Raw genomic sequence first — 13,955 nt, 5'->3', positions numbered from 1 at the left:
CAGGAGGACCAGTTCCACCATAGAACACACCAGATGGCCTCCTTCTTTAGAGACCGCAATTTCCCTTCCCACGTGGTTAAAGATGCCCTTCAACGCATCTCGTCCACATCCCACACCTCTGCCCTCAGACCCCACCCCTCCAACCGTAACAAGGACAGAACGCCCCTGTGCTCACCTTCCACCCTACAAACCTCCGCATAAACCAAATCATCCGCTGACATTTCCGCCACCTCCAAAAAGGCCCCACCACCAGGGATATATTTCCCTCCCCACCCCTTTCCGCCTTCCGCAAAGACCGTTCCCTCCGTGACCACCTGGTCAAGTCCACGCCCCCTACGACCCACCCTCCCATCCTGGCACTTTGCCCTGCCACTGCAGGAACTGTAAAACCTGTGCCCACACCTCCTCCCTCACCTCTATCCAAGACCCTAAAGGAGCCTTCCACATCCATCAAAGTTTTACCTGCACATCCACCAATATCATTTATTGTATCCGTTGCTCCCGATGCGGTCTCCTCTACATTGGGGAGACTGGGCGCCTCCTAGCAGAGCGCTTTAGGGAGCATCTCCGAGACACCCGCACCAATCAACCAAACCGCCCCGTGGCCCAACATTTCAACTCCCCCTCCCACTTGCCGAGGACATGGAGGTCCTGGGCCTCCTTCACCGCCGCTCCCTCACCACCAGACGCCTGGAGGAAGAACGCCTCATCTTCCGCCTCGAAACACTTCAACCCCAGGGCATCAATGTGGATTTCAACACCTTCCTCATTTCCCCTTCCCCCACCTCATCCTAGTTTGAAACTTCCAGCTCCGCACTGTCCCCTTGACTTGTCCGGACTTGTCCGGACTTGTCCAACCTGCCTAGCTCCTTTTCCACCTATCCACTCCACCCTCTCCTCCCTGACCTATCACCTTCATCTCCTCCCCCACTCACCCATTGTACTCTATGCTACTCTCTCCCCACCCCCACCCTCCCCTAGCTTATCTCTCCACGCTTCAGGCTCTCTGCCTTTATTCCTGATGAAGGGCTTTTGGCCGAAACGTCGATTTCGCTGCTCGTTGGATGCTGCCTGAATTGCTGTGCTCTTCCAGTACCATTGATCCAGAATCTTTACATAATCTGTTTACCTATTTGTTCTTCTATTTCACCTCACTGTTGGGAGGCCTGTAGTACAGCCCCAACAATGTAACTGCACCCTTCTTATTCCTCAGCTCCACCCATAATGCCTCACTACCCACGACCTCCATAGTGTCCGCCTTTAGCACAGCCGTGACATCATCCCTGACCAGCAATGCAACTCCACCCCACCCCCCCTTTTTACTTTCCTTCTTGTCCTGTCTGAAGCATCTATATCCTGGAACATTTAGTTGCCAATCATCATACCCTTCCTTCAACCAAGTCTCTGTGATTGCAATAACATCATACTCCCAGGCACCAATCCTAGCCCTAAGTTCATCTGCCTTACACATACTCCTTGCATTAAAGTAGATGCATTTCAGGCCACCTGTTCTTTTGCGCTTATCCGCGCTCTGCCTACTCTTCCCTTTATTAATGCTATCTTCATGATTCTTACAGTCTCCAGTCTCCACCTCGCTGCCTACTTATTTTCTCTTCTGGTTCCCAGTCCCCTGCCACATTAGTTTAAAACAGTCCCCAACAGCAGTCGCGAAAACTCCCCCAAGGACATTGGTTCTGGTTTGGTTCAGATATAGACCGTACATTTTGTAATAGTCCCACCTTCCCCAGAACCGGTCCCAATGTCCAACAAATCTGAACCCCTCCTTCCTACACCATCTCTCAAGCCACATATTCGTCCTGCCTATTTTTTCATTTCTACGCTGGTTAGCACGTGGCACAGGCAGTAATCCCGAGCTTACGACTTTTGAGGTCCTCTTTAACTTCTCTCCTAGCTCCCTGAATTCTTCTTTGAGGACCTCAACTTGTTTTCGACTTATATCGTTAGTACCCATATGCACCAAGACAACTGGCTGTTCACCCTCCGCTTTTAGAATGCTCTGCAGCCGATCAGTGACATCCCCGACCTGAGCACCTGGGAGGCAACATACCATCCGGGAGTCCCGTTTTCAGCCACAGAACCGCCTATCTACTCCCCTCACAATAGAATCCCCTATGACTATGGCCCTGCGAGTGTTTTTCCCGCCCTTCTGTACAGCAGTGCCCACCACGATACCATGATCTGGACAACTGCTGCCCTCTCCTGCTGAGCCATCTCCCCCAACAAAACGGTATACCTGTTTTGGAGGAAGATGATCGCAGGGGACACCTGCACTGCCTTCCTACTCTTTTTCTATCTTTTGGTCACCCATTCACTGTCTCCCTCAGCAATTCTAATCTGCGGTGTGACCAGTTCACTAAACGTGCTATCCACAACCTCCTCAGCATCCTGGATGCTCCACAGTGAGTCCATCTGCAGCTCCAGAACCATCATGCGATCAAACAAGAGCTTCAGCTGGACACACTTCTTGCAAGTTTACGAGTCAGGAACGTCAGACGTGTTCCTAAGCTCCCACATCAAGCAAGAGGCACATGCCATGTGTCTTAGTGCCCTGCCATTGTAAGCTTAGCTTTATATGAACTAACTAAAATCAAACAATGCACTTAAATATATGAAAAAGAACGATAAGAAAGAAATAAAAGCCTTACCTAACAGAGTCTTTTTCTTCCGGTTAGAGGAGGGGAGCGGGAGGGAGATACTACACGTGTAGTATCTCGGGTTTAGCCACTGCCCAATATAAATGAAGCCCTTACCTTTCCCAGCTGTCCTCGCTTCACTTCACCTTCTCTCCTCGCCGCTCTGTCAAAATGGAGGCCTGACTCCCAAGGTAAGTTCCTTTTTAAGCGGGAAAACTTACCCTTCCCGGCAGCCCTCGCTTCACCTCACCTTCTCTTCTCGCCTCTCTGTCAAAATGGAGGCCTGGCTCGCGAGATAAGTTCCTTTTGAAGTGGGAAAACATACCCTTCCCGGCAACCCCAGCTTAACCTCACCTTCTCTCCTCGCCGCTTTGTCAAAATGGAGACAGATAGAGTCATAGAGATGTACAGCATGGAAACAGGCCCTTCAGTCCAACCTGTCCATGCCGACCAGATATCCCAATCCAATCTAATCCCACCTGTCAGCACTCGGCCCATATCCGTCCAAACTCTTCCTATTCATATACCCATCCAAATGCCTCTTAAATGTTGCAATTGTACCAGCCTCCACCACATCCTCTGGCAGCTCAATCCATACACATACCACTCTCTGCGTGAAAAAGTTGCCCCTTAGGTCTCTTTTATATCGTTCCCCTCTCACCCTAAACCTATGCCCTCTAGTTCTGGACTCCCCAACCCCAGGGAAAAGACTTTGTCTATTTACCCTATCCATGCTCCTCATAAGGTCACCCCTCAGCCTCCGATACCCCCAGCCTGTTGAGTCTCTCCCTGTAGCACAAATCCGCCAACCCTAGCAACATCCTTTACTGGGCTGAGAAGTGGAAGATGGAGTTCAACCTGGATAAATGCAAAGTGATTCATTTTGGAAGGTTGGATTTGAATGCTGAATACTGGTTAACGTTAGGATTCTTGGCAGTGTAGAGGAACAGTAGGATCTTGGAGTCCATGTACATAGATCCCTTAAAGTTGCTACCCAAGTTGATTGCATTGTTAAGAAGGCTTATGGTATTTTAGCTTTCATTAACAGGGGGATTGAGTTTAAGAGCTGCAAGGTTTTGCTGCAGGTCTTAAACTCTGGTTAGAGCACACTTGGATTATTTTGTCCAGTTCTGGTTGCCTCATTATGGGAAGGATATAGATACTTTAGAGATTGTGCAGAGGAGATTTATCAGGACGCTGCCTGGATTGGAGGGCTTTTCTTATGAAGAGAGGCTGAGTGAGCTCAGGCTTTTCATACTGGAGAGAAGAGGAAGCGAGGTGACTTGATAGAGGTGTACAAGGTAATGAGAGGCATAGATGGAGTAGATAGTCAGAGACTTTTCCCCAGGGCATAAATGGCTGTCATGCGGGGTCATAATTTTAAGGTGATTGGAGAAAGGTATAGGGGAGATGTCAGAGGTGAGTTCTTTACACAGAGAGTAGTGGGTGCGTGAAATGTGCTGCCAGTGATTGTTGTAAAGTCAGAGACATTAGGAGCATTAAAGTAACTGCTGGACAAGCACATGGGTAGCAGTAAATCGAGCGGTATGTAGGTTAGGTTGATCTTAAATTAAGATAAATGCTCGGCACAACATCGTGGACTGAAGGGCCTGTACTCTGCTGTACTGTTCTATGTTCTATTACATTCCTGTGAAGTATCTTAGAGATCTGTTAATTAACATTACAATGTAAGTGCATGATATTGGAGATGATATGCTCCTTATGGTAATTCTTTTGAACTATTATTCATAGTTAATGAAGTTAAGTAGATAACAAAAATAATTTGAAGAAGCTAAAAGTGAAGAAATGACTGGCTTTATGGTCATCAAAACTTTTGACACCCAAAGCATAGACAACTAGTTGTGCTAATATTCTAAAATGTTACAGTTTATACAACATTAGTTAGTTTCAATCATTCACTTTTGGCTTGGAATTTCTTGAAGATAATCAAAAATAATGGCTTGTGCTATACCTTTTTTCCAGGTGACTCAAGTAACGAAGTTCAGTGAAAGTAGTGGCCTTGGTATAAGTTTGGAAGCTGCCGTTGGGCATCATTATGTACGTTCCATTCTCCCGGAGGGACCTGTGGGATGTAATGGGAAACTCTATAGTGGAGATGAGCTATTAGAGGTAATATTAAATTTTGCTTGAATCAAATAAATTGTTTGTTTTCCTTATTTTTTGTAATTGCAGGTATTTTATTTGAATATGGCTGAAAAACACAGTGTAGAAACATAGGTGCAGGAGTAGGCCATTCAAATGCCCAAGCATGCTGCACCATTCAATATGATCATGACCATTCACCCCACCCCGCCCGACCCAAAATCTCCTGATCCATTCAGCCATGAGCTATATCTACCTCCTTGAAAATGCACAACCACTTCCTGTGGAAATGAATTCCACAAGCTCGCCATTGAAGACATTTCTTCAGTCCTAAAAGGTTTACCCCTAATCCTTAAACAATGACACCTGATTCTGGGCTCTCCCACCATCAGGAACATCCTTTCTGCATCTAAGCTGTCCAATTCCTGTTCAAATTTTACAGGTTTCTATTTGATTGTCCCCACTCCCATTTTCCTAAACTCCAGTGAATACATTCTGAACTAATTCAATCTCTCTTTGTATGTCAGTGTGCCATTCCGAGAATCAATTTGGTAAACCTTTGTTGCACTCCCTATGTAGCAAGAACATGCTTTCTCAAATAAGGGAGACCAAAACTGCACAGTATTCTAGGTCTGGCGTACAATACCCTGTATAATTGCAGCTAGATAGATATCCTTATTCCTGTATCAAATCATAGATTCATAGAATACAGAAAACGATCTTCAGCCCATCTAGTCTGCACCAAAATAACTATCATTAAAAGTTTGCTAATCCCAATTTCCTGTACTTGTCTCATATCCTTGAATGTTATGATATTTGAAGTACTTATCCAAATTTTTGTTTTAAAGGTTGTCAGGTTTCCAGCCTCCACAACCTTCTCTGGTCGTGCATTCCAGATTTCCATCACCTGCTGAGTGACAAAGATTTTTCCCAAATCCTGTCTGAGTCTCCTGCCCCTTACCTTCAAACTATGCCCTCTTGTGATTGATCCCTCAGCCATGGGAAACAGTTGCTCTTTGTTCACTCTGTCCATGTCACTCATACGCAGAACTTGGTCAAAAGCCTTCTGAAAGTCCAAATAAAACACATCCACTGACTTCCCAATCAACTATGCTAGTAACATGCTTGAAGAATTTCAGTAGATTTGTCAAGCATGATTTCCTTTTTTCTAAATTCATCTGCCTGTGTTTCACTGTTTTCCAAGTGCTCTGCTACAAATTCTGAATAATGGACTCTTCCCCACTCTTGATGTCAGACTCACTGGTCTCTACTTGCCTTTTAAAATAATTGCATTAGCTACCATCTGACCTGTAGGCACTGGTCCAGACTTTAAAGAATCTTGGAAGATGACCAGTAATGCGTCTATTGTTTCTAGAGCCATTTCCTTAAGTACTCTGGGATGTAGATTACTAGGTCCTGGTGATTTATCAGCCTTCAATCCCATCAATTTCTCCAACATAATTTCTCTTCTAATAGAGTTGCTTCAGTTCCTTCCCTGTGTTTCCTAATATTTTTGGTACATTATTCATGTCCTCCTTTCTGAAGATTGAAACGTTGTATGAATTTAGTTTGTCAGCCATTTCTTTGTTCCTATTATACATTCTGCGATTTCTCACAGTAAGAGGCCTGTATTAGTTTTCACCAGTCTTTTTCCTCGTTTACATGTCTATAGAAACTTCTACAGTCATTTCTTGTGTTCCTTGCAAACTTACCCCTATGCTGTATTTTCCCCTTCTTAATCCATCACTTGGTCCTCCTTTGCTGATTCCTCAGAAATCCTCAGGTCTGTTGTTCTTGTGTTACCAATTTTTATGCTTTTTTTGCATCTAATACTATATCGAGCTTCCTCGTAACCATTGGTTTAGTCATTACTCACATCTGCATTCTTCTGCCAGACAGAAATAAATAATTTTTGTAGTTCACCAATTTCACTCTTTGCATAGGAAATGACAAACATTCAATGTAATTTCTGTCAGTGATATTTTCTGGTCCATCATAGCCAGCTCATGCTTCATAATATTGTAAGTTCCCTTATGATTCATAACCCTAGTCTCACTCTTAATGACCTCACACTCCAGCTTGATGAAAAATTTTTTGATATTATGGCCGCTTATCCCCAAGGGGTCTCCCAATTACATTACCAATTATTCCTTTCTCGTTGCATAATATCTAGTCTAAGACGGCATGTTCTTTAGTTAGTTTTTCAATATAGTGGTGCAGAAACCCATCCCACTTACACATTCCAGGAATTCCTCCTCTTTGTTGTAAATACCTAATTTGATTCACTCAAACTATATGCAGTTGAAAGTCACCCATAATTACAGATTCTCCTTTACCGCATGCATCTCTGAATTCCGATTTAATGCCATTCCCAACATCACTACAGTTTGGTGCTGTATCCAGCACCCCCACTAATATTTTTGCCCTTGATATTTCTTGATTCTACCTACACAATGTCAGCGTTGTTTGAGCTAATATCATTCCTCAGTATTGTGTTTAATATTGTCTTTAACTGATAATGCAACTCAACCGCCTTTTCCTTTTTGTCTGTACTCCCTAAACATTGAATACCCATTGATGTTTAGTTCTCATCTCTAGTGACCCAACAGCCATGTCTTGTTAATCTTAACGATATAACACCCAATTAGATGTGTAACTGTGATTAATTCATCCACTTGAATGCTCCATGCATTCAGGTGCAAAGCCTAAACCCATTTTTTAACATTTCTTGTTCCATTCCTACTGTTTTTTTTCCTTTATTGTGACCTTGTTTGCATCTGTTCTTTGATTTGTCTGTCCATCAGTTTTATTCCCGTTGTTTTTTGTACTTGTCCTTGACTCTTTACATGGATTCCGTTCCCCTGCCATTTTACTTTAAATCCTTCCCAACCATTGCTTCCCCTTGGGCATCAGTCCTGGTCCTGCCCAGGTGTAACCTGTCCAGTTTGTACTGGTCTCAATATGCCAGGAATTGAAACTCTTCCCTCACACCATCACTTCATCTGACTGAGGGTGGCACAGTGACTCACTGATTAATGCTGCTGTGGCAGAGCCAAGGACCCAATTCCAGTCTTTGACAATTATCTACCTGTGTACGTTCTCCCCGCGTCTAAGTGGTTTTCGTTTGGGTGCTCCAGGTTTTCTACCATGGTCCAAAGATGAGCAGGTTGGGTGGATTGGCTATGCTAAATTGCTCATAGTGTCCAAGGGTGTGCAGGTTACGTGGATTAGCCGTGGGAATGGCAGGCTTATAGGGATAGGGCAGGGGTGTCAGTCTGGGTGAGTTGCTGTTTGGAGGGTCAGTGTGGACTTGATGGGCTGAATGGCCTATTTCCACACTGTAGAGATTCTGCGATTCTATGTTTGATATATGCCTACTATTTCTACTCTAACTAGCACGTGGCCCTGTTAGTAATCTTGAGATCGCTACCTTTTTTTTGAGATCCTACTTTGACCTTGCTTCCTAATTCTACTCTACCTTTAGGACCTCATTACTTTTTAACAAATCTATGTCATTGATATCACTGAGTACCCCATCACTGGCTCTTCACCCTCCCCTTCCAGGATGTCCTGGAGCTGCTCTGAAACATCCTTGACCCAAGCACAACAGAGGCAAGGTGCCATCCTGGAGTCTTGTTTACAGCCACATAAACTCTTGTATATTCCCTTTAAAATTGAATCCTCAATGCCTCCTGGATTTCCATACCTTTTTTGTCCTTTTCTGTGGAGCACAGCCAACTGTGGTGCCACAGATTTGGCTTAGGCGATTTGGCAGTTTTTGTCTTAGGTGCCATTCCCCTCAGTGGTATCCAAAGTGGTACAGAGAAATGGTCACAGGTGATTCCTGCATTGTCTTCCTCCCTTTACACTTCCTGGTGGACACCTATTCACTTTTTGCCTGTAGAATCTTACCCTGTGTTGTGACCACGTCTCTCTGTACATGCTATACATAATTCTCTCAGCTTTGTGGATGCTCCACATTGTTCCTAGCTAATGCTCCAGCTCTGAAAGATGTGCTTTCAGAAATTGCAGCTGGAGACACTTGCTGCACACATGATGGACCAGAGCATTGGTAATGTGCCTGGCCTACCATACTGAGCAGGAGGAGCGTGGCTTAGGGCTCTCCTACCAAGACTTACCCCTTTTAATGTAAACCTTTTATAAGATGTTGAATATCAAATGAAAGCAATTTCTCAAGGGCCTTTTTTAAAAAAACTGTTCCTTGTTATTACAAAATGAAGTCCTTAGAAACTATGAACCACAAAATGATCTAACAAAATATGTGATAAAAGTCATAAATATTTACTTGACCTTACCTACTATTTAGCAATCAGCTCTCTCCTGATAGCCCTTTTCTATTTCAAAAATATACTTTATTCATAATTTATAAATAAAACAAGTACAAAACAGGTCTGTACAGACTTTGCAGAAAATACAGTGGAATTTTGACTTGTTAATTGCAATTCAGTTGCAACGATAGGTCATTTCCTAATTATGAAACAAACTATTTACAGGATTGTGAATAGTTGACTGATTGTGGCAGGACTGCAGAGGTTAGATATGATCCATTAGTTGTGGCATGAATTGGCTCTGTCTACCACTTGCTGCTTATGTGGAAGTAGACCTGTTAGTAGCTTCACCAGGTTGACATCTTTTTGGTATGCTTAGTGTTGCTCCTGGCACACCCCCTTACACTCTCCATTGAACCAGGGTTCATCTCCTAGCTTAATGGTAATGGGAGAATGTAGGATATGGGATATGCTGGACCATGAGGTGGCAGAATGTATCGGAGTATGATTCTGCTGCTATTGATAGCCCACAGTATTTCATGGATGTCTAGTTTTGAGTAGCTAGATTTGTTTGAAGTCTGTCCAAGTCTGTTTTAGTACAGTGACAACACGACATAACACAATGGAATGTATTCTTCATTTTAAGATGGGACTTCATGTCCTCAAGGATTGTGCAATGGTGACTCTTACCTGTACTGTCATAGAAAGATGCATCTGCAGCAGACAAATTGGTTAGGATGAGGTAAAGTATGTTTTTCCTCTTGTTGGTTCCCTCATCACCTGCTATTGACCCAGTCTCTCAGTTTTGTCCCTTACGACCCAATCAACCCGATTAATACTGCTTGGTGGTAGACATTGAAACCTAGATTTTGAAACCACATTTTGTACTGGCATCCTGGAAGTGTTGTTCAACATGGAGAAGTCCTGATTCATCAGCTGAGTGAGGAGGGTGCATGGTAATCAGCAGGCGGTTTCCTTGCCCGTGTTTAACATGATGCCATCAGTCTTCTTGGAGTCCAAACTCAATGTTGAGGACTCTGGGTAACTCCCTCTTAACTATATACATCTGTGCTGCTACCTCTGGCAATCTGTCCCCCCTCTATCTGGCCCTGTTGTGCTCCCTTGGGGGTCCCCCTTCATCTAGGAACCCCCTCCCTCTGGCCCCTTTTCAAATCAAGGCCAAGTTTGCCCAGAAAACAAAAGTTAAGGCTGTAATAGAATACCCTGTCCCTAAAACACAATGTGGGATCATAAGATGTATAAGAGTCTGTAATTTTCCGATAACTTGTGTGTAGCTTTCTTGAAATAACTGTGTTTCCTTAACGATCTTAAGGAAAGAAGTACGTCAGTCGAATTCTTGACTGACAACCTTGGAGAAGCTGAAGGTATCCTAATTTTTCCAAACCTTTTTAAAATGGCAATTGATGCTAATGACTTAGGTATTCAAATTCCAATTATATGAGTTACGTATAGAGAAGCCAATGGAGTAGTCTTCACTGAAACTAACTGTACTAGAGAAAGTACACTACCATAGAAAAGGAGACTTTGAGATTGTTATTGGCTCTTCAACACTCAAAAGCCTACGTCTATCATAATAGCAAAGAAACATTCATCTACACTGACCAGAATCAACTGACAATTAGTAAATGGTTTAAAATTCAAAATACAAGACCATACTGATGGAGTCTGTTGTTTTTGCCATTTAATATAAAGATTATTAATGTTGCTGTAAAAGATAATGTGATCTCGGATGCATTATTTAAAATGTTTAAATTGCAGAGTTTAAACTAATAGAATAAGTTATAAATTTTAAAATTGCTGAATGGTTATGGAGAATTCTAGTTAAATGGGGGAGGGAAGAATGAATTGATGTAGTCTCGTCTTTGTGGCTTTGTCACATACTTTGTAACAAAGCACATTTTTTTGAAATGGTGTTTTGTGGTCGGCACGGTGGCACAGTGGTTAGCACTGCTGCCTCACAGCGCCAGCGACCTGGGTTCAATTCCCACCTCAGGCGACTGACTGTGTGGAGTTTGCACGTTCTCCCCGTGTCTGCGTGGGTTTCCTCCGGGTGCTCAGGTTTCCTCCCACAGTCCAAAAATGTGCAGGTCAGGTGAATTGGCCATGTTAAATTGCCCATAGTGTTAGGTAAGGGGTAAATGTAGAGGTATGGGTGGGTTGCGCTTCGGCGGGGCGGTGTGGACTTGTTGGGCCGAAGGGCCTGTTTCCACACTGTAAATAATCTAATCTAATCTAATTTTATCTAATCTAATCTAATCCCTTCGAAAACTAAATACACATCTCCTTATTTTTAACAGCTTTAAAACAGTTTTTTTCCTCTGTATTCAAAAGTACAGAGAATCTAAATGGCTCAGTCTTTATTTCATAGGGCAGCATACCTTCCAATTTAAAAGGAACAGTTATTTATACCTATGGGCGAAAATACGAGTCCCGACCTCCCATCACATGGCCACAAAACAGACAACGCAAAAATGTTGCTTAGCCACAGAGCCTAACCATAATGCCTCAAATTGGCCAAACAAGCCACCCCAGACATCACACATACCTCAGGACATGACTCACCCAGCCCCAGACCAAGAGAACATACTTCTTCAGATTAACTGATAATGAACCTCCCACTCCACAATAGCCCAACCACTTCTAATATCCTTAGGGTACAACTACTCCCACCAGGAGTTGAGTCTTCACAAAGGGTACCCAGACAAGGAGGCACCAAGGGTACTTCACTTGCCCCCTCAACAATACTAACACATTGATACCAGGATGAAACCCACTAACACCTACTCCAGCCAAGAATCGGAATCTCCTTTTCAATTAAGAAAATCATTGTCAGATACTGGACACTTGAATCTTTTCAATGAATGAATTTTGTTTCTCTTTGTTATACAACTCACACCATTGTCTCATAACTCACACTTCATTATTGTAAGGATATAAAACTCCACTGTTTTCTCTGTTCAGGAAGAAGCTGTGGTTCCTTCTGAACAGCCTGTCATTTACTGTTTCAGTGGGGTCAAATCTCTTCCATGATATCACTGTTTGTTAAATAAATCCTTGCCAGTTCTCAGGCTGATCTGTGTGTTTGTGATCTCTGATTAATTGGGCTAAATTTTCTGGCAATATCACACCATCAATATCCTTGCAGTTTAGCATTTGGCCTTCCTGCAGTTGATGGTTTTAAATATTAATGTTTTAAATATTAAACTTGTTGAACATAGCTTAAAAATTGTTGAATAAATTCAGATAACTAAGATAAAAATATAAGTATTAGTATTCCAGTTAACATAGGGTGGCCCAGTGGTTAGCAATGCTGCCTCACAGTGCTAGGGACCCGAGTTCGATTCCAGCCTCAGGTGACTGTCTGTGTGGAGATTGCACGTTGTCCCCATGTCTGCACTGGTTTTTGTCAGGTACTCCAGTTTCCTCCCACAGTCCAAAGATGTGCAAGTGAGATGGATTGGCCATGCTAAATTACCCATGATGTTCAGGGATATATAGGTTAGGTGCATTAGCCATTGAAAATATAGGGTTACAGGCTTAGAGTAGGGGGGGATAGGTCTGGGTGAAATACTCTTCAGAGGGTTGGGGTGGACTTGTTGGTCGGAATGGCCTGTTTCTACACTGTGGGGATTCTATATAATAAAACAATTTATAAGTATATGTTTATATATATTTAGTTAAGTATTTATTGTAGAATTAATTTGGTTCTGCTTTTTTTTAGGTGAATGGAATACCACTCCTTGGTCAGAGCCACAAGGATGTTGTCAGTATACTAAAAGACTTGCCTGTTAGTGTCACCATGGTCTGTTGCCGCCCAATCCTGAAGCCCAAGCACGAAACTGATGTAGATCATATGGTTTCTGCAGAAGAGCCCATTCAGTCAATGGAGGAGGTATTGTAGTAGTAGCATCTACCAGTCAACTTGTTTGCACTGTAGTAAAGAAACCTTTACAAGCTTTTCCACACAACAACTATTTACTTTGCACTGATTTCTGTTTTACGTGCCTCACAATAGATCACTTGTTATCAAACTCTAAACATAGCATGATTTGCTGCGAACCGGGACCTTGGGTTCATGTCACACTACAGATGATCCCATTGCACTATACACACAGATGCACGCAGACAGACAGACAGACAGACACACGCGCACTACTACAGAGAGAGACATACTCCTACAGACAGACACAGTCACGCAGACCCTCTCTTATATGCTCACACATAGACTCCCATACACACCCTCTCAGAGGCTTATACCCCTTTCCACTCACACACACACACATACACACAATCTCTCTCAGACACGCATAATCAACAAACACACACTAACCCCCAACATGCACACATACACATATAAGTTTGTGGGGTGAATTTGTACTTGTAGACTTATATTTTACTTTGCTCAAAAACTCCATGAATCCATGTAAGATACTGTAAATCCGTTTTTAAGATTAGAATCAGTCTGACCATTGTGGCACAGACAGCCTCACACAGGGAAGCTAACACCTTCAATACATTATCTGGGCCTTCATGACACCAGTCATTAAAGTTCACTTGAGAATGTAACTTTTAAAAAAAGTTTTACGATTTACCTATGAAAGAACTGAAGCCAACATGGTCATTCTAAAAGATGAAAGACTTAACAAACAATTCAGGTCTTTTCAATATATAATTTCAGTTACATCACACTGTAAACTTTTGCTGTAAATTCTGTGTCTTACAATCTTATTCTCTACAACCACCTGATGAAGGAGCAGTGTTCCAAATAAACCTGTTGGACTATAACCTGGTGTGTGATTTTTAACTTTAAACATTGTATGGACTGGAAAAGTAAAGATCCCATTGCTTGTATGGTTAAGCGGAATGCAAAGACTATTTAATCCAGCAA

The 13,955-nt window shown here is 42.9% G+C and overlaps 1 protein-coding gene across 19 annotated transcripts in view; it reads left to right on the top strand.

The window, feature by feature from the left end:
* Nucleotides 1-13,955, top strand: part of mpdz (multiple PDZ domain crumbs cell polarity complex component) — a 368,137-nt gene that overhangs the window by 136,980 nt on the left and 217,202 nt on the right. For all 19 annotated transcript variants that reach the window (XM_087996853.1, XM_087996875.1, XM_087996857.1 and 16 more), the window contains 2 exons: nucleotides 4,638-4,784; nucleotides 12,789-12,959. In XM_087996853.1, coding sequence (XP_087852979.1) covers nucleotides 4,638-4,784; nucleotides 12,789-12,959 — 318 coding nt within the window. The remainder of the gene's footprint in view (nucleotides 1-4,637; nucleotides 4,785-12,788; nucleotides 12,960-13,955) is intronic.

The sequence above is a fragment of the Chiloscyllium plagiosum genome, unplaced genomic scaffold (genome assembly GCF_037043375.1).
Source record: "Chiloscyllium plagiosum isolate Xiang-an unplaced genomic scaffold, Cpla_swu_hap1 HiC_scaffold_2, whole genome shotgun sequence".
NCBI lineage: Eukaryota > Metazoa > Chordata > Chondrichthyes > Orectolobiformes > Hemiscylliidae > Chiloscyllium > Chiloscyllium plagiosum.
The sequence above is the reverse complement of the archived record's forward strand: the minus strand, read 5'-3'. Positions and strand labels throughout refer to the sequence as shown.